The 18,882-nt window shown below is 39.5% G+C and overlaps 1 protein-coding gene across 1 annotated transcript in view; it reads left to right on the forward strand.

The window, feature by feature from the left end:
* LOC104069124 (cleavage stimulation factor subunit 3) overlaps nucleotides 1-18,333 on the forward strand; it is a gene marked incomplete at both ends in the record, with an annotated part of 35,432 nt that extends 17,099 nt beyond the window's left edge. Inside the window, 12 exons of the mRNA XM_009582052.1 lie at nucleotides 8,750-8,782; nucleotides 9,171-9,268; nucleotides 10,725-10,791; nucleotides 10,887-10,921; nucleotides 11,028-11,154; nucleotides 13,833-13,910; nucleotides 14,113-14,275; nucleotides 14,802-14,911; nucleotides 15,321-15,437; nucleotides 16,589-16,663; nucleotides 17,996-18,139; nucleotides 18,231-18,333. Of these exons, the coding sequence (XP_009580347.1) occupies nucleotides 8,750-8,782; nucleotides 9,171-9,268; nucleotides 10,725-10,791; nucleotides 10,887-10,921; nucleotides 11,028-11,154; nucleotides 13,833-13,910; nucleotides 14,113-14,275; nucleotides 14,802-14,911; nucleotides 15,321-15,437; nucleotides 16,589-16,663; nucleotides 17,996-18,139; nucleotides 18,231-18,333 (1,150 nt within the window). The remainder of the gene's footprint in view (nucleotides 1-8,749; nucleotides 8,783-9,170; nucleotides 9,269-10,724; nucleotides 10,792-10,886; nucleotides 10,922-11,027; nucleotides 11,155-13,832; nucleotides 13,911-14,112; nucleotides 14,276-14,801; nucleotides 14,912-15,320; nucleotides 15,438-16,588; nucleotides 16,664-17,995; nucleotides 18,140-18,230) is intronic.
* Nucleotides 18,334-18,882: the final 549 nt, after the last annotated feature.

Here is an 18,882-nt window from a genome sequence, read left to right on the forward strand (position 1 = left end):
CTCCCATTGTTTGGAAAAATGATTGGAGTAGGTAGCTCGTACTTCCCAATTACGAGCATAAAGCTAGATGCTGTTACAGAAAATATGCTTGTACGTGGCAAGACCTAAACACCTAAAACAAGTTCTTGTTTTCTTGAAGTTTTCTTGAGCAAGGAGTATGAAAGACATCTTCCTGATGTTAGGTAGGAGGTCTTAGTCAGACGTGCATGTCGGTAGGTTGCTGGAGTTTTACAGGCGCATTGTAGAACGTGGAAAGTGAAGTGGATGGTGCAGTTCAGGTAAAATCAGTGGGTAAGGACCGGTGTCTCAGAATGACTGTGTGAAGCTGTTAGATGTAAAAAGTGAGCAAAAGATAATATGGGAGCAAAATTGACTAAACAGGAAGGAATGGATTAGAATTTCTATAAAAAAAATTTTTAAAGTAACTACTGATAATGTAGTCCTGTCTTTCTCTAACCAGGAAATAGTAGTTGCCATCTACTAAAGGTGGTATGACCACAAACAGAAGGTGCTTATTAAAGCGGCCTTATGGTCTACTGATTTTTAAATTGGCATGTAAGAACTGCTTACACTAAGTAGAAAGCAGAAATATGGAAAGTGATTTGTGGGAGAAAGCATAACTATTGATTATATACCTAATATCAAAAGCTGTTGGGGACAGTTGTCTTAAAACATTTGTAGAGGAAACTTAATCGATTATTTTGCATGGAAGAGTTTGAGGAAATAGAACAAGGAAGAAAAGCTAGCAGTACTGCTGCTTTTCATATATGAGCTATATGTATGTGAGCTTTACCCATACAGCAAAGAACAGTCAGTACAGTAAACTGAGGCAGGACTCACAAGTAAAGAAAACTTAGAGATGCAGCAACTCTCTACGTCCCCCCCAATTTTGAGGCAGCTTTTAAATGTCAGATCCATAGGGCGGTGAAGGAACAAGGTAACAAAGTTGTCTTTTTTTTTTTTTTTTTTTTTTTAAGAGCATGGAGTGTGCTTTTCATCATGACTTGAAAAGGGCTGTTTCTGCAGCTTTACTTGAACTATACTAATCCACAAGAGATATTTGCAATAATGGGACTCAGTTTGTCAGGAAGAAAAATTGCAGCGCAAGTAATAACATGAGGTGGGTTTGGTGTTTAAACATAACTGCAAATCTGAAATTTTAAACGTGTGTTCTGGAAAGGAGGTAAAATGTACAAACAAGCAAAATGAGAAGAGAGAGCAAAATGAAATAGATGGGAAGAAAGGGGAAATAAGCTTGAGAAATCTTCATTTTTATAATCCAGATTGAAAACAAAGGGAACAAAATAGAGAAGTATATGTGACATCAGAAAGAAATGATAGTGAATCAGTGATTGCAATTCAGTACGGTTCTCCAACTAGAAAAATGTTTAACAGTTTTGTCACCACAAAACTTTTCTTTAAGGCTGCCTATAAAGAAATATTTCTCTGTTCGGCCTCTGGCTAGTCTCTTGGTAGTGGTGCCTGAAATTTATGCTTGCTTTTCAAAGTATTAACATGTATAAAGTGCCTCACTGCAGGACCAAGAGGCCAGCATTTTCTGTGAGGGAGTAGAGGCAGATGCTAGTCCTAAAGATTTGTCTGGACATGGAAATTAATTCACATTGCACTAAGGTGTAAATTAAAGCACAATAGCTCTTTTTTAGTAACTCCGTCTCTGATCTCATTTCTTAATGAAGTTCTTGTTCTTCTTTACACTGGAGTAGATATTTAGAAATTAGTGGGGTATATAGTTCTTTAATATTCCAAACTATATTAGTAGCAAAGTTAAGTTTCTTTCCTGTGATGCATTAACCTTTATTCACTTCTATTCACTTTATTCTATTCGATTCAATCCATTTACTATAAGTTTGTTCAGCAAGGTTGTCCAGATTCTCAATCCTTGTATTACTGCACTTCTAGAATGCAGACAGTTTGCTGATACCTAAGGATATTATATTCATGTATTCTTCTGGATTAATTTCTTTCCTGATGCATCTGAAAATTAAAGGTATTGGGTTTTTTAGTCTAATAGATTAAACAAAAAGACATCTTCCACTTGCAGATTTTTTTTAACTGGTAATTACTTGTTTACGTAGTTTTTTTAATTAAGAATGATTTAACTCCATTTCAGCTGGGGCATATGTTACTCTGTCTTCAGAGTAGCATTTCACGGTTTCTTCGTTTGCACTCTTTTCTGAAAAGACTTCCGCTCTGAGCTGCTCCCTCACCACCCCCGGGTGGGTGCAGCTGGGTTCCTCCCTTTCCCGAAGTTCCAGATAAATCTAGTTTTAGGCTCACAGTTTTGGAAATAGTCTTTTCTAGTCTTCAGTCATGCCTATGGTTTTTTTTTTTCAATTAGTCAGATGGTGGAGATGTTCGTGTAGAGATCTCTCTAGGCTGCTGCTTCTGAGAGGAGAAAGGTCGGTAGAGTGTGTTAACCTAATGTGCTTTGGTTAATTGTTCCTGAAGGCTATTAAAGGCTTGGACTCATGAGGCTGTAATGATAATTTTCAAGAAGTTAGAGAGTGAGGAGCAACCTTGTGTATCACTGGCTATTCATGCAGCAGCTCTCTCTAGCTCTGCCACTGTCCTGTCCCAGTCTCCCACTGCAGCTTGACTCCTTATGAAAAATGCTACCCTTCATTTACTAATGATCACTTTTCCAGTAGATAGAGCTGCCTTTTGCTGGGTTTTTTTTGGTCTTTAACAGAAAATGGTTACCCGGCCCAGAATTTTGCTATAGAAAGTTAACATTTTCACTAGCTGCCCAGTCAGTGCCTGTTGTCATATTTATATATGTAGGATATTAACTGATAATTGGGTTTGCAGAATTACAAGTCCTGTTCATTAGCTTAAACAATAGTCTTAGTTGCTGAAAAGTTGATTTATTCTTAAATACTGTGAGCAAAAGTATATCAAAGTATATCTAAATATAAATACAAATACATGCTAGTGAACATGATAGGCCACTATTTTGTTAATCGGGAAACAACTGTGAAACCTAAAAGCGGGTTGTGATCAGGAAACAGACTGCAAAATGGTGCTTTTTTTTTTGGCTCTACATTGTAGCCATCTATATGGCAGCTGTTACTGCATCCTGTAAGGAGACTGTTTTTCAAGTGATGATATATCTAGCGGAAACAACATGATTTTTAAATTTTGATGTAATGCCATGGTTGTGGAAGCTCTACAAATAATACATGTAGTTGTAGTTGGAGGCATTTCATTTAGAATAATTTTAAGGAAGTTTTCAAATCATTGTATGGCAGACTTTGAAATTGAGACACATAGCCATGTGAATATGAAAAATTACACCATACTGAGTGAAAATACTTAGAATGTCATCTTATTACATTTTGAGAAAATGAGTTTTCCCATACTTGGTGTACTATATGTCTTCCTTGCAGTCTTTCCTAATAGCAAGATAAAAGCTATATTTTCACAAAGAATATTAAAACTCCGAATGAAGACTGCAGAAATACCAAATCATTCAATCCTATCTGGTACAAATTGTAGCAAAATTATATATTACAGAAATTACATCTGCAATTATATGCTAATGTTTTTAAATAAAGGATTTCATTGGTTAAGCCTTGGAATATCTTGCACAAATAAAAGATATGCTTTGTTCAGCATACATAAGTTTTACAACCAGCTATCTAGGCAGTTATAATCCAGCCTCCTTGGGTTAATGACCACACACGAGTGCAGTATTAGTCCTGTATTTCACCTGCCTTTCATGTACTTGAGCAGAGCTTGGTTTGCTGTTTGCTATTTGCAAAGGTAATTGCTGTTATTTGACCTGTAGGAAAACGAGTTTGTCGTGTTAAGTGCTCACGCAATTAGTCACTGACTGGAAGCTTCAGCAAATAGCAAAAGGCTGAATATGCTAAAGATAGAAGAATGCATTAGCATGTTGCACTCTCTTCATCCTTTCAAAGATTACATTGCTTTGAGGCAGTCTGAGAAGTTTGAACTGCTATGGTCCAAGCAGTATTTATTCTGCAAGTAAAGAGTGAACATCTCTCCAGCCAGCCCTAACCTGTATTTTGGAAACAGGTAGAGAAACGTGGATGTGTTTTATTACACCTACAGTTCTGTACTTAATGAAGACCCAAGTTACATCCCACTGGACTTGACAGTGGGTAGGTAATTTAATTACCTAATACCTGGTCATCTAACTGTGTGAATGAATGCAGCTCTTTTAAGAGTGAGCTCCCTTCAGTTAATAAGCAAAAGCAATACTTCCAAATGCATGCATGCTCTGGTTGTAATTTTGTATTCTGAAACATATGTTGTGTGTGTGTTTTTAAAAAAACATTAAAGATGTTGCATACACCGTAGTATTTATAATGAAACCAGATCTTAGGAAATAGTAGTTCTAAAAATACCAGTCACTATGAACTAAATCCTGGGAAAGTTAACACCGCCGCTGCTGTGGTTTTCCTCCTCTTCCAGCCTGTCCCTCATCAGCTGGTGCAGTCTGCCAGCGGCGCATGGCGTTTCTCTTCAGGTCCCTCTTCCAAAAAGATGTTGGAGAGCCGTGCAGGGGTGGTGGGGAGGGGAGAGGGCATGAGAATCTACCACACCAAGGGGAGAGCTGGAGGCAGCAGAAAAGGGAACGTTGGATTTTATGCTTGAGAAAATGAATTATTTTCCGTGGAAGATAACCATTGAAAAAGGAGAGGGAGTTGGGATATGGAAATAGGTGAGGGCCAGAAGAAGGAAATGAGAGTCATGGCAGAAAAAGTCCTGCAGATCCTTACGTACTATGTGCTGACCTTGCTTCCTTAGGAGCTTGGTCGAAACCAAGAAACACTGAAAAGGTTAAAATAAAACAAGCAAAATTTTTAAGTTTGTGTTGTATGTTTCCAGATAGCTACAAGTAGCCTTAAGTCTTTAGATTAATAGAATTACTTGCTTTGCATAATCATAAATGATACATATGTGTTTTAATAGGTCTCTTAAAAAGGGTGAAGTGTAGTGTAACTTATGGATTAAATTTTGCCCTTGAATGTTTGTGAAGCTCGTTATTGGGAAGCATGTTGTGTATTCTGGGAAGAAATTTGACCCTGTTACTATGAATTCATCTGATTACAAAGCTGATACAGTAGTGACATTTCCTATTGGGAGCATCAAATTTAAAGTTACTCCTTCCGCAAAACAGGTGGAATTTCTCATTGTCACAGGCAGAGGAAGGCAAGGGCAGATGTGTTTTACTACAGGAGTGTCCAAGTATAGCTGGTCAGACTAAGGGGTCTTTGTATAGTCTTCAAGGATGGAGGGGAGATACTCACATATACCAGTTTTACCTTAGAATGGCAATATGCCTAAGCTCATTCTGTAGGTGGTGGAGACACTCTTATATGTTAGCATCCATGAGGGTAACACCTACCTCTTGAATTAAAGCAATCGGAATAGGAATACAGGCAGCATTAGAATTTGAAGGGTAATCTATTGTAAAGATCTATAGTACACTTTGCTGTGTTTGTCTTTAAGGACAAAAATACAGTATTAATATCAATCCTTTAATGCTTGTCCATGTCTCATCACTGCCCGTTCCTGTGTCTGTAATAGGAAAAACAAGAAATGTAACAGAAATGAGTGACGGTGGGTCCTGGAGGCAGCGTGTGCCTTCTCTGGTGATGGGCTTTCCTCTGTGCCAGGGCTGCCAGGATGTTTGCTTGGGAGGGTGGGCCAAGAAACGCAAACAAATTCCTGCAGGAGAAATAGCTGCTCTTCCCTCTGGCTCTGGGGGCTTGGTAAAAACTCTCCAGTGAGAGAGACCCAGCAAGCATTGGCCAATACTGCTTTTTCTTTTCCTTTATTTTTAACAAATTCTGCCAATCTCCAACCTCCTAGCTTTCATCGGTACCAAGATTTCTGAATTTTCAGATATCAATATCAAACCGCTTGTGTGGATTTAACAAATACATAACACTGACTTGAAGTCCAGATGTGGACAGCAGCTTTTCATATATCTGATAATTCGTGTAGAAAATACTGTGTTCTTTGAGTCATAACACATGCAAATAAAGAATATATTTTTCTTAGCAAAATATTTTACTTTTCAAGATCGTTGGTTATTGGAAGTGCACGTAGTCTATTGATAAGTACTCCTTGCCCGCCGTATTTTTGATGTTGACAGTGGTGCCAGGCGCTAATAAAACTGCTCTAGTAAACAATGAAGTGGGATTACTGCGCACTTACTTGATGCCGTATACAATTACTGAGGTCACTCTGGGTCACTTATGCTGAGCAATAGTTGTCATTGGGCTTTTGGGTGACAAGGGGCAGGGAGATGTGCTAAGCAGGCAGACAGCATTCACAGCCCTATCAGCTACGTCTAGGAATTGTCTTCGGCGTAGTAACTCAGGGCAGATGTGTAAAACATTTTTTTACGTGGCTAAACCTGGAAGGCGCACTAATTTTGGCCCTGCCTGCTTATAGCTTTTCATTCTGAGCTTTTAAAAATTTTTTTTGATCTTGTTGAATAACTACAAGGTGATGCCTTTTGTCAGTGGGAAAGCCATGGATTAATTTTATTTAATTTTCACAAAAAAGGATTTATACTGTCTCTTGGGGATTCATTCTTTTGTTTAAAAAAAAAAAGTTTCTGCTCATCTTATTGAAGATTTTACTTGAGTAAGTACAAGGGAAGAAAAGTACAGGCAGCTGTGCTCTGTGCTAGACACACAAACCAAGATTCATTTGTTCTTTTCCACTTGGTGACCAAGGATAAAAGGAGTTTGCAGGGGGTGGGAGGCGTTGACTGAGAGCTCTTGCTCTTTAGTGAGATTTGAATCCTTTTTGTCATATTCTAAAAGGTGTTGAGAATCCTGAAAAGTTACTGACTGTCAAAAAAGGATGAAGTAAAAATGGGAGATGTCTTTTTTTGGACTTCACGGTGGAGGAGAAATTTAAAATATAAGAAGTTATTTTCCTTCAACTAGAAATAGAGCAGGATCAGACTCCTTAATTTGTGTCCACAGAAGACTTCTGTCTAAACAACCCTACAATTATGATAAGTGCTTTTTAAAGGTTGAAAGATTGTGCTCTTCTCACAAATAGCTGTGAGAAAGTGGCAGTAGGATACGTTCCCGTCCCTGAGGGTGTGTTGGGTCCGTGTGTCTTTGGCAGAGGTTAGAGGTGTTCCCCTCGGACATGCCACCTCCTGGTTCTTCTACTTAAGTGTTATTTCAGAGCAATGGTATTTCTGTAATCAATCATTTCTCTGATCAGCTGTCTTTTAACTGAATAGTTTGCAGAAAGACTTTGTGAAAATCGTGCGTGCAAGATGTCATTAGGCTTAACTTCCTGCAAACCCACATTTTTTGAAATCATTTCAACCAGGGCAGGATAGTGCTCCAGTTTGAAAGCGGTACGGGCACAAGGGTCTGGTCTGCCATGTGTGCCATTAAAGTTTTTCTGCAAAACTTGTTTGAATTCCCTCGTTTTTAATAATCTTTTTCAGGAGTGAGAGATCTGGGGATACTCTATGGGACCCCTGTGTTTAGGGGTCTGGGAGGCCGGGGTGCTGCAGGGGTGTGGAAACTGGGGAAACAGCAGGCAGGATAGGCAGTGCACAGTGCGGTACAGGACTTACTATTTATTTTAGGCCTCCTGCAGATGAGACTGTGTTTCCTAACGCTTCCATTAAAAATTCTCTCGTGCTTTAGAATGAGAATGATATAAAAATTATGTAATTAATACGTGGTGCAAAAGGGTGCTGTTTACTGCCTACCGCCGTGCTCCTTGGGGAAAAGGAAAGGCTTTCAGAGCTGTTTCTGTGGCTCTTCTGTTTCACACCAAGAAAAAAAGCTGTGAATCTCCTAAATAAACAAAGAGCAATGAGATTTAAAAGGGAGTTTTGATGCTTTAAAAAATATAATACAGCGTAACAAATCCTTATTTCGTTAAAGGCTCTTTATTTCAACGCGGATAAGCATCTTATACAGGCGTTGTAGATTTTCCTTGTTTCTACAGATTGCCTAGGATGCTAATGTAACTGGAGCTAATAAATAAATGAAGGGTGCCAGTCTGCCCTCTACATCTGCCTCGCGCTTTTCTGTGTCCTGTCTGAAAGGCAGCCTGTTACTTCAAGACTAGGTTCCACCCTCTACCCTTGCGGAGTGCCTGCTGTCCGAATGAAACGAGTGCCGAGGTGTGAGCGTGGTTTGGTCCCTCCTGGAAGGGAGCACCAGGACTGGGGGCACCTGTCGAAAAACAGGTTCTCCATGGTTTAGTATTCCCTTGTTCAGCATCAGCATATTATAGCAAAGTGTACTTTGAGAAATAAATATTCAAATATAATACATTTATTAGCCTATTAGTTTTATAAATATGGTGTTTTACCCTTTATTTACAAAATCCTGATTAGAGGCTTTGGTACCTAAGTCAATATATGCACTTAAGGCAACAGAGTACTTAACAGGCTAAGTCTGGGTGTCCAAACCAGAATACAGGAAAGCAACTTTACCTACTGATACCTAAATTTTGGCCCTAGTGGAAGTGAAAAAAAAAAACAAAAACAAACCAAAAAACCAACAATAATTTTGAAAAAGCTAAGCAGAGTACATGATTTGTATATGTTTAATTATATTTTTGCAACATTATATGGTGTTACAATGTTATTAGTTTAGGCAGCCAAAGTACAAACTGGAATGCTATATAGTACTGTTTGAAGAATATATTCCTTCTATTCTAAAATAGTTTCTTAAGTGATTTGTTTTTTTCTGCTTCCCTATAGATTAAAGCAAAAAATTATGACAAAGTGGAAAAGGTGAGTCCTATCAATATATGTAATATATCTTTATAGCAAGAACAAGTATCTTGTGATGAGGCTAAAGCAGATTGAAAAGAAGTGTAGCTGTCATTGAATGCGCTATTCAAAACCACAGATAAGAAATATCACTGAAGTCGGTTTGCTGTTGCTACCAAGCTGTAATCAGTGAAGTGCGCAGAGGAATTTCTCTGCTTAATTTGCTCCAGTTCCTTTGCATAGCACAGAGATGCTTTGGTCAAAAGGAACAGTAGTTTAACTTACTCTTTCTTACAAATCTCAATCATAATTACAAAGATTATTTTAATTCATACTGTATAGCTTTAAAAGTAGAAACCTAATTTCTATATCTGGAATCTTGATCTCGTCTTCTTGATGTATTAAACAGTTATTTCAGCGATGCCTTATGAAGGTTTTACACATTGATTTATGGAAATGTTACCTTTCCTATGTTCGAGAAACCAAGGGGAAGCTACCTAGTTACAAGTAAGTTAACAGACTTGATCTGAATTATTCTAGTTTTATGGTGAATCTCTTCTTGTTTTTTGACCAGGGGGTGGGGAGGAACGTGGGTGGCAAACCTGCCTGGGGATCTTCTGGTAGAGTGCCGGAGGGATAATATATAATCTGCATTTAGAAAACATTTTCTTTAAAGTTTCTTTAATTGAGCTTGCTGAGTAAAATTGCTTCCTTAGTCTGGATCCATGTAACGAGGTGGGACAAGAGCAGGAGAGTAGCTGGGGTATCCATGCCGGTTCCCTGCAGATGAGGTTGGTGCTTGAGCCAGACTGAAACACGCTTATTCCTCAGTCGGGACCTTTTGCTGTCCTCCCCCTTAGTGCCCTGTTTAAAGTCTCCACAAAAGTCAGCATTGATTCTAGCTGAGGTACTATATTTGATGAGCAATAGTAAATAGTTCAGTAACTAGAGAAAGTTTCGGAAGGCATAAAAATCAGGGTGTCATAATTTTGGGATGCATTAATCTCATCCCTTTTCATTTACTACGTTTTGCTTGTTTAAAATCCTGCAGACTGAGTTTAATGCTTTTTCTTCCTGCTTGAGGTTTCAAAAAATATCAGTACCTTTCAGCATCTATAAACTGTTTCTTTCCCAGCCCACCATAATTTCTTTGTATTATAACTGGTAAGATAACTAATGCATTAACAGGAAAAAAGCAGATTTTTAAAAAATTTATTTTTACAAGACTGTTTTGAAACAATTTTTAAAAGTACCAGCGCTGCCCCTATCTTTTTATCTAATTTGACTTTCCTCTGTTTTTCCTGCTAATATGGTCAAGGAGGCAGTAAGGTACTGAAAGATGTTTGAGTAAAGGAAACTGGGAGAAAAGTGGGAGAGAGAAAAAGCTGTTTTCATTGAAACTTGACCAAGGAAATATTCTGTGAACATTTTAAATTTGGGGAAAAATACTTTGAATTTGGGGGGATGAAAATCATGTGCAAGATTTTGGCCAGTTTCCACACAGGGGGGCTACTCCTAATTGCCCCAGCTTTTTGGTGTTCCTGGAGAATTACAGCAAGGTTTGAGGAATTCTGTGGGAGGAAAAGAAATCACGAGTAGATCTGTCAGCTAAGGAGATGTAGAGAGCAGTTGTCTTCTATCTTCTCAACTTCCAGTGCACATAGTACACGTGTATTTCCACTTACTTAAGGAGGGGGAATCTCAGGAACTGTTAGTGTGCTAGATTGCCACCAATAGATATAAATACTTTTCTAAAAAAAAAAAAAACAAAAACCAAACAAAACCCTAAATGCAGAATTTAAAGCTATCTGAATGCCAGTTTTTACTCTCAGCTGTTGAATGAAACTTTTCATACCTCAGTGTTTGTTTAGAATTTGCTGCACAAAAGAATACTCTTAAATAAAGAATTTTTTAAATACTAAAGACTTGCTCTATGGTCTTTGTGGTTTGTTTTTTTCCTCAGAGAAAAAATGGCTCAGGCATATGATTTTGCTCTGGATAAGATTGGCATGGAAATCATGTCATACCAGGTATGTTTTTTTATCAAAAGCCATTTTATTTCTTACTTTATAAGAAGTACAACTAAACATTGGTTTCATTATATGTAATATTTTTTCTCACATAGATCTGGGTGGATTACATCAATTTTTTGAAGGGCGTGTAAGTACCTTAAAAGAATTTTTTTAAGCTCAGTTAATGTAATGTTGATGTTCATACCAGTTATGATCTGTAATAGCTGACATTAATCTCTCTCCCCGCTATTTAGAGAAGCAGTAGGATCTTATGCAGAAAACCAGAGGATAACAGCTGTCCGTAGGGTTTACCAGCGTGGTTGCGTGAATCCAATGATAAACATAGAACAGCTCTGGAGAGATTATAACAAATACGAAGAGGTAATCAAGAACATGAAATTTTTTTGTGACACTTAAAAAAAAAATTGTATAATTAAGTATGGTGCCCAAAGTGTATCCACTAAATAATTATGTGTAAAAGAGATGACCGGCAGTATAAACACGTTTTGTACGTGCAGTATGTCCCAAGACCTGTGGCAAAACTGTAGAGGTACCTGAATGATAATTATTTTTTATTTTAAAGACTTTCTATAGGATACATTTAACTGTCCCATTTCCCAGTTGGCCCAGTAGAATTGCTGTTGAATTAGAAATCACTGGTATCAATGACACAGAATATATTTAATGGCAGCTAGAGCAGATCAGCTGGCAATGAGGGCTTGCTTCCCCAAGGAGGCGCTCCTCTCCTTTCAGTTATGGTTGAACAGGGTAAAATGGCATTCAGCTATGATGGTTTCGACTTCCTTCACGGTATTAAGTTATATGGTCTCAAGTACATATAAAATGTTCCTCACCATCCTTCACCTGAAGCCATCACAGCATCAATTCAGGTAAGTCTGCTGCCATACTGTCTTCAGCAAGTGTAACCTCAGCTCATTGACCGTGCACGCTAATTTGTAGCTGCACCTTTATAGTGTATTTGTAAACACGTTTGGTAATGGCTTGTTAACCTGTCCCCATCAGCAGAGCTGAGATTGCAGAACTGAGGGTGGGTGCCATCGTGCTCAGCACCGTCGAGCAGGGATGCTCACACAGCACTCGCCCTTATCCTGCATGTTGCGCCCAGAGTTGCAGATGCCGGCATGCTGCGGGTCAGCTGTGCGCTGAGCAGGAAAGAAGGGACAATTTCTCTTTCCTTGTTGCCAATTATGCAAGTTGTAGGACTGGTGACCTGACACTAACAGAGCCACTGTGCTTAACCAGAGGGAGTCCCTCCTGGCATCCACAGCCACGAGCGTGTGCTGTAACAGCTCATCACCCCGTCGGGATTCAGGGATACCCCAGATAGCCTGCTGACCGCCAGGGAAGATACTCGGCAACATGCCTTCTCCCGTGTAGGAAAATCCCCGGTACAACTTCCCTGTAAACCTCCTCTTCCCCTCCCACCTAGCAAATGAAGGCTGTCGCTGCTGGTTCCTACTACTTTCACTAATACGTAGGGAGACTGTCAAAACGATAGCTGAAACCTGTCCTACGTTCGTTCTGTATCTTCTTCTAGTTGAGGCAGCTCTGGCTGACACCTGCAACACAAACCAGTACCTGGGGCTGTTCAGAGTTGCTGGAAGCCGAGGGCCGGCGCTCTGCTCGGACACGGGTTTCTGCACGTCCTGTTCTGGCTAGGCTGGCCTCGAGGGAGAGGGCTGCTGCGCACAGGTGTCCTGGCACAGGGAAGGAAATGCTCCTCACCAGAAGGCTCTTTGAGGGGGAAGTCATTCCTCACATCAGTAGCCCAACAGCACAGAGATCGTGTGCAGGTCTCGGTACGAAAGGTTGCTGGCTATTTGCTGCAATTAAAATACTCTCAAGCTTCCCTTTAGCTCGGTTGGTAGCCACCAGGTAGCAATATCAGCCTGTCAGTCACTAGTATCTTTAAACAAATGGTCAAAAGTGGTGACAGCCCTAGTGAGACAGGGAAGTGACAATCTTTGGCTCACAAAGCCGCACGGCTGCACCTCGCGAGGCTGGGATGCATCCTGGGAGAACATTGCTGCATCCTCAGCCCAGTCCTGCCTTAAATGGGGCATCGCTGGTTTTGTACGCTGACTGGCCCAGGAAGCTATTCCAGACAGCACTCTGCGAGAGGCCAGAGGGTGCCTTGCCTCCGTAAGGAGTCGCTACCCGGCTCGGGTACCTGTTTGGAATAGGACTGAAAGCTGTGCTCACCTTCCTCAAAGTCCTGGCAAGCCACGCCAGCAAAATCCACCCTGACACAGGCGTGAACAAAAGGGCGGTTGCTTGTCCTGCCATAAGAGCGGTGCTTCGAGATTTCGTTCATGCCCGGGACCCCGTGACCAGGCCTGTGTTGCTGATGTTGAGATGTGGGTAGTGCTGGGGGCCTGCCTCCCCAAATCCCTGCGGCTCCTGCTCAGCAGCACGGCAGGGCCCGCCGGGAGGGGTGTCGCGCTCTGCGGTGACAGGTCTCAAGTCTCTCAGCTGACAAAGGTAGGTGTATGGCAGGGTGTGTGTTGAACGTAACCTCTTCTAAAAGCTGTCAGTTCCTTCAGGAACAGAGGAGAAGGCAGAGCTTTGAGGTCAATCTCAGTTATTACTTGTCCAAGAAAACTGAATTGCTCGTACGCTGTCTCAGTCTTCACCTGGTGAACAGCAGGCAGCAGCAAGGCAGGGAGCTGTGACCCTGACTAGCCACTGACCAGGGTTTAAAAGGAAAAATGTACATCACATACATTCTTTCCACTTTCTCCCCCAGCACGTTTATGTAAAGTTCATTGTATTTTTGAAAGCTGTAAGTGATGAAAAATATACTGAGGTGCTTCAGGTCAGTTGATTTTTAGTAGTGAGTTTATTCTCTGATAAATAAGTTCTTGCCCATATATTTATTAGGAGAAATGCAGTACCTTTTGAGATCAGTATTTTAAAATAACTTTGTCCTTTTTGCTCACTTTTGCATCCCCTTTCAAGCTCTTTTCTGTATGAAATGAGATTCAGTATTTCCAAAGTGAAATTGCACATTCCCAATTCCTGTTTTCACCGTTCTGCAGGGCATCAATATTCACTTAGCTAAGAAGATGATTGAAGACAGGAGTAGAGATTATATGAATGCACGACGTGTAGCAAAGGTACAGCCTTCTGTTGACTTTTCTTTGTTCTATTTAATTCTACAGACTAGCATTAAACTTGGTTCTTATTTTCAAATAAAACTGTGTGTGAGCCTAATAAGGTTGGTATGCTAAAATATTTGTATCAGTTTTATAAAGCATAACCTAAAGTAAGTGTTTAATGTACTTAAATCTGCTGTTCAAAACATTGCTTCTCTTTCAGGAATATGAGACAGTGATGAAAGGTCTGGACCGCAATGCTCCCTCTGTCCCCCCACAAAATACCCCACAAGAGGCTCAGCAGGTAGACATGTGGAAGAAATACATCCAGTGGGAAAAGAGCAATCCTCTGCGTACAGAAGATCAAACTCTTATAACAAAAAGAGGTAACTAGGTATTGTGCTAGGACATGTAGAATTGTATTTCTTAGCTCCATTAATGACCTCCAGCGTAAGTAATGATGTGATTTAGCGTTCAGGGGTCATGCTGGAGCAGAAGTTGATCAAGTTTCTTCAATTGTGTGGGTGTTTCTTTTAAACTACTCTTTAGTTTTTGCTCAAGCCAAGCTGAAAGTAATACATGGATTTTGGGGGACAGTCGGTGCTACAGTCGTGTGCCACCGAACTTTCATTGGAGGTCAGGCAACGGTGGATCACAGCCTGATTTTATGGCTGATGTTCTTGAATGAGTTCTGCTTCTTCCTCTGTGGAGGCAGGTTTTAGCTGCTGGTTATGATTCATAAAGTCCCTGGCAATATAAAAGAACTGCAGTTGTGATCATTGTATTCAAAGCCAATTAGTGTTAATATTGTCTGATTTATTTGCTGGGGTTTGTATTTCATACTTCCATTGTGCAAGATGGTACCATTTCTGCGATAATATACAAGGAGTATTTCTTACCTTTTTTCCCCAGTTATGTTTGCCTATGAGCAATGCCTTTTGGTTCTGGGACATCACCCAGATATCTGGTATGAAGCTGCACAGTACCTCGAGCAATCCAGTAAGCTGCTAGCTGAAAAAGGGGTAAGCAGATTGCCATTGGTTTTCTTTCTTATTTCATTGCGTTGACATGGTGTACTGTTCATTTTTCCTCAAATACTTAAGAACCAAGGAGGGGGGTGTGAAAAATATTTAGCACCGTAAGTTGTGTCATGTTCAGAATTTTTAAATTGGGGCTATTTTAAGAAATAAAAATGTTTGCATTTGAGATAACAATTACAAAAAACTTTTTCAGTGTTGGCCAGTTTTAGGTCTGGGGTGGGGGTTTGGCCTGATTTTGTAATTCCTTAAGTACTGGGGAGATGATTATCTCTTTATTGGAGTACTGCATGGAAGTTCACTGGGACTTTTCACACACAGAAGATATTCCATAGATTGGCCTTCATTGTCACAGATGCTGAACAATTGTATTATCATACTTATTTTATAACAGGACATGAACAATGCTAAACTTTTCAGTGATGAGGCTGCTAATATTTATGAAAGAGCGATCAGCACTTTATTAAAGAAGAATATGCTTCTTTATTTTGCATATGCAGATTATGAAGAGGTGAGCAAAAATAGTGATGTACCGACATCAAAACTCAAAGACATCTCTGATCAATAATGTCATTTATTTGAAACATGCTGAATACACAGAATTCTATAGAATTAGTTTACTGATTCTTCTAGCCTTAACCTCATTCAGTGTTTCTGAGACTGAGTGAGAAAATGGAGGGGAAAAGCCCATAGTATGAGTTACAAAATTTTTTAAAATCTACTGACTTTCCACTTAAATGTTGACTATATTTTTCAAATTACTGTGAAGTTGAAAGACTGATAGATTTACATTTACCAGAGCATCAGCTTCTTCACTTTTAAAATGGGGATAAAGAACACCTTTCTTATATAATTCTTGGGGGTTTAATGTTTGTATTTGCATGGCTGTGAGGGAAGATGGGAGGCACCTGATACTGCAGCTTTCTCGAGAAATCTCTTTACCCAGGCTGCCACCACATTGCACAGCCTCCGTAGCGAGCAATGCCCTGACAATGGTTGGTTTTGCACATGAACCATCAGGAATAAAGGCCGTTTCCCACTGATCAGATGAGGACTATGGATTCCTCTGCAGGATATATTTTGCCCACTTATCATAACATGCAAGAATCTTTGCAGGAAGATCCTGAGTACAACAGCAAAAAAACCCCCTTTGCCGTTAAAAGAAAAAGCCTTCCTTGGCTTTCAGTATCCTAAGCGTACTGGCGATTTACATTTTTTAAGGTTGCACAATACGACTTGGAGGGCTGCAGCTGACAGGGAACAGAATGGATTATTTGAAATGCATAGGTTGGAGAGTGAAGAAGGTGGTTTTCCTAGCTGTCTGCACGTTACTTTTAGACGGAGGTAAAGGAAACAGTCGTCTTATTCCAAACACCTACCATGGCAGTTCTGCTGCAGTATTACTAAATTAGAAAAAGACTTCAGAGATTCTTGAAAAACATGTACATAAGCACTAGTGGGATATTAATGTGGGAAGTAAAGAAATGACTGCACAAGGCAAAAAAAAAGCATCTGAGTAAAGGGACTGACGTACATAGTGTTCAATTGGGGGAAAAAAGGAAACAAAAATTTTATTTTTTTCTTCAGATAGATTTTTGCATTCTCACAGGTGATTTGTAATACTATTACTAAGCAGTCTGTCTTTCCTTTTTATTTACTTAGAGTCGAATGAAGTATGAGAAAGTACACAGCATATATAATCGACTCCTGGCTATTGAAGACATTGATCCCACTCTGGTAAGATGATCCTTAGTATTGAATTTTTCCACGTTTGCATGGGTAGTCACCTGCGTACACTCAAAGAATGGGGAAGTACTTACAGGAGTTCATTGGGCTGCAAGGATGATTGAGCTGGTGGAGTACTGAGATGACAGAATTAAATTAAATTTTCAGCAAGGTTGTTAATTATAGCCTTTAATCCACTTAGATACACTAAGCCATGTGCACTTTTCTCCTCTGTCTCTTTTGGAGAATCTCTTAAAACAAGCAATGAAGATATAAGATATTGAAGATTTCATGATGCAGCTCATAAGAATTGGTGTATGTTTTGTTGGCTCAACTAAAATTTCACTTTGCCTCCCCTTAACTGATTAAAAGCACGTTGCCTTTGGCCAGCGTTCTCTCTACATAGAAATACACTGTACTGTGTACATGTAGTTTGCAAATAAATTTGTAATGCACCATATAAGTATCAGAGAGTATTGCTGTACATCTGCTTAACTTATATAGTAAACAACATTGTAGTGCCAGCTGTGCTAGTACTGAACAAATGCTGTGAGAAAGTAACCTGCCCTCAGAAAGTTATTTAGTTTATCAATAGACACAACAAAGCAGGAGAAGGAAAAAGAAGGTCTGAGGTCTAAAATTAAACAACAGGTCAGTGTCAGGGGAAAGGTATCCATTTACTGACACGCTCTATTCATTAAACACTGATCATAATGCTTCCCAAATACACATTTTCTGAGAAACCACATACCAGTTCCTCCTATTTGAGGAATGCTGTTATTTGTGATCTAATTCAGAGTGGAGGAAAGTTAAATCCAAAAAAAATGCAAATCACAAATTGGCCACTGAATTAAATAGCACATTCACTATTTCCTTGATCAGGTATAAATATTTGCAGACAGGATGATTTGTATCTTGGATTGTATAATGTACAGTAAAATGCTTCACCAAGCCTTTTGACTGTTCTTTAGCCTTACGGACGTCTTAACTTTATTAGAAAGTTACCATTTTTACAATAAGCCTCTAGTTCTCTGAAGGCACCAGCTTATGTAAATTACATTCGTCTACTTATCTCCCCTTCTTTGAAAAATCTGTGTATTAACTATTGTCATTTCAGAGGATCAGTCCTAGGTATATTCCATTTTTTAAAAAAAAGCATATAAAAAACTTCCCCTCAGTATTTATACCAAAACAACATAGAGGCACAACACATTCTTGTTTCTATTATGACTTATTAGCTGTATTTTGTGAGTAAAGATTATTTCAGTTATAGTCAAAAACTTTATTATATCCTGGTATTCTTTGTTAGCGCTGATACTATATAAATATTAATACACACCTTAGGTTTATATCCAATATATGAAATTTGCAAGGCGAGCAGAAGGCATAAAATCTGGAAGAATGATATTTAAGAAAGCAAGAGAGGATGCCCGGACCCGCCATCACGTCTATGTTACAGCAGCTTTAATGGAGTATTATTGTAGTAAGGTAATCATATATGCTTAGATTGATATTAAAGTGTCAGGAGGGCGCGTAGCTCACTGAAGCTAATAACATTTTTTTGTTTTAATGTTTGCAGGATAAGTCTGTGGCCTTTAAGATTTTTGAGCTAGGGCTGAAAAAATATGGGGACATTCCAGAATACGTACTGGCATATATCGACTACCTTTCTCACCTTAATGGTAAGTTTTAAGCTTTGAGAGGTCTATTGAAGCATTCATGGGCCTTCTCTGTGAGTTTAGGTCCAGGCCAAGTTCTTTGTATTTTAGTTTTAATACTTCCTGAAGAGCAATGAAACCTCTTCATAAAACTCAGCAATTAATTTGGAAAAAAACCCTTCTGTTTTGTCGTTACTGAAGTTCCAGAAGTGCATTGACATTAGGTCTTGATTCTACTGAACAGAGGAGAGTCAACTTTCCAAATTGCAACTCACTTGCATTGCAGCAGTTTTAGAGCACCTGCTATGAAGAGTGGGGAGTACACAGAAATCTAAATCCCGAGGAAAAAGATCTATAGGAGGTTGAAATCAGCATGAGACGAGTGATGGGTTAGTTGGTTACTACTAGAATTAAACTCGTTCTCCCCAAATAGGTGAGATGAGCAAGATAAAAATGCAATATTGTGAATATCGGTCCTGCTCGGAAGTTGCCGAGGAGCTGGTTTGCAATGCAAAGAGCGGGGCACGGGCAAGGCCGGCAGCTCCCTGCCCGCGCCAGCAGCGGGGCCGCGGG

The sequence above is a fragment of the Fulmarus glacialis genome, unplaced genomic scaffold (assembly GCF_000690835.1).
Source record: "Fulmarus glacialis isolate BGI_N327 unplaced genomic scaffold, ASM69083v1 scaffold22767, whole genome shotgun sequence".
Classification (NCBI taxonomy): Eukaryota; Metazoa; Chordata; class Aves; order Procellariiformes; family Procellariidae; genus Fulmarus; species Fulmarus glacialis.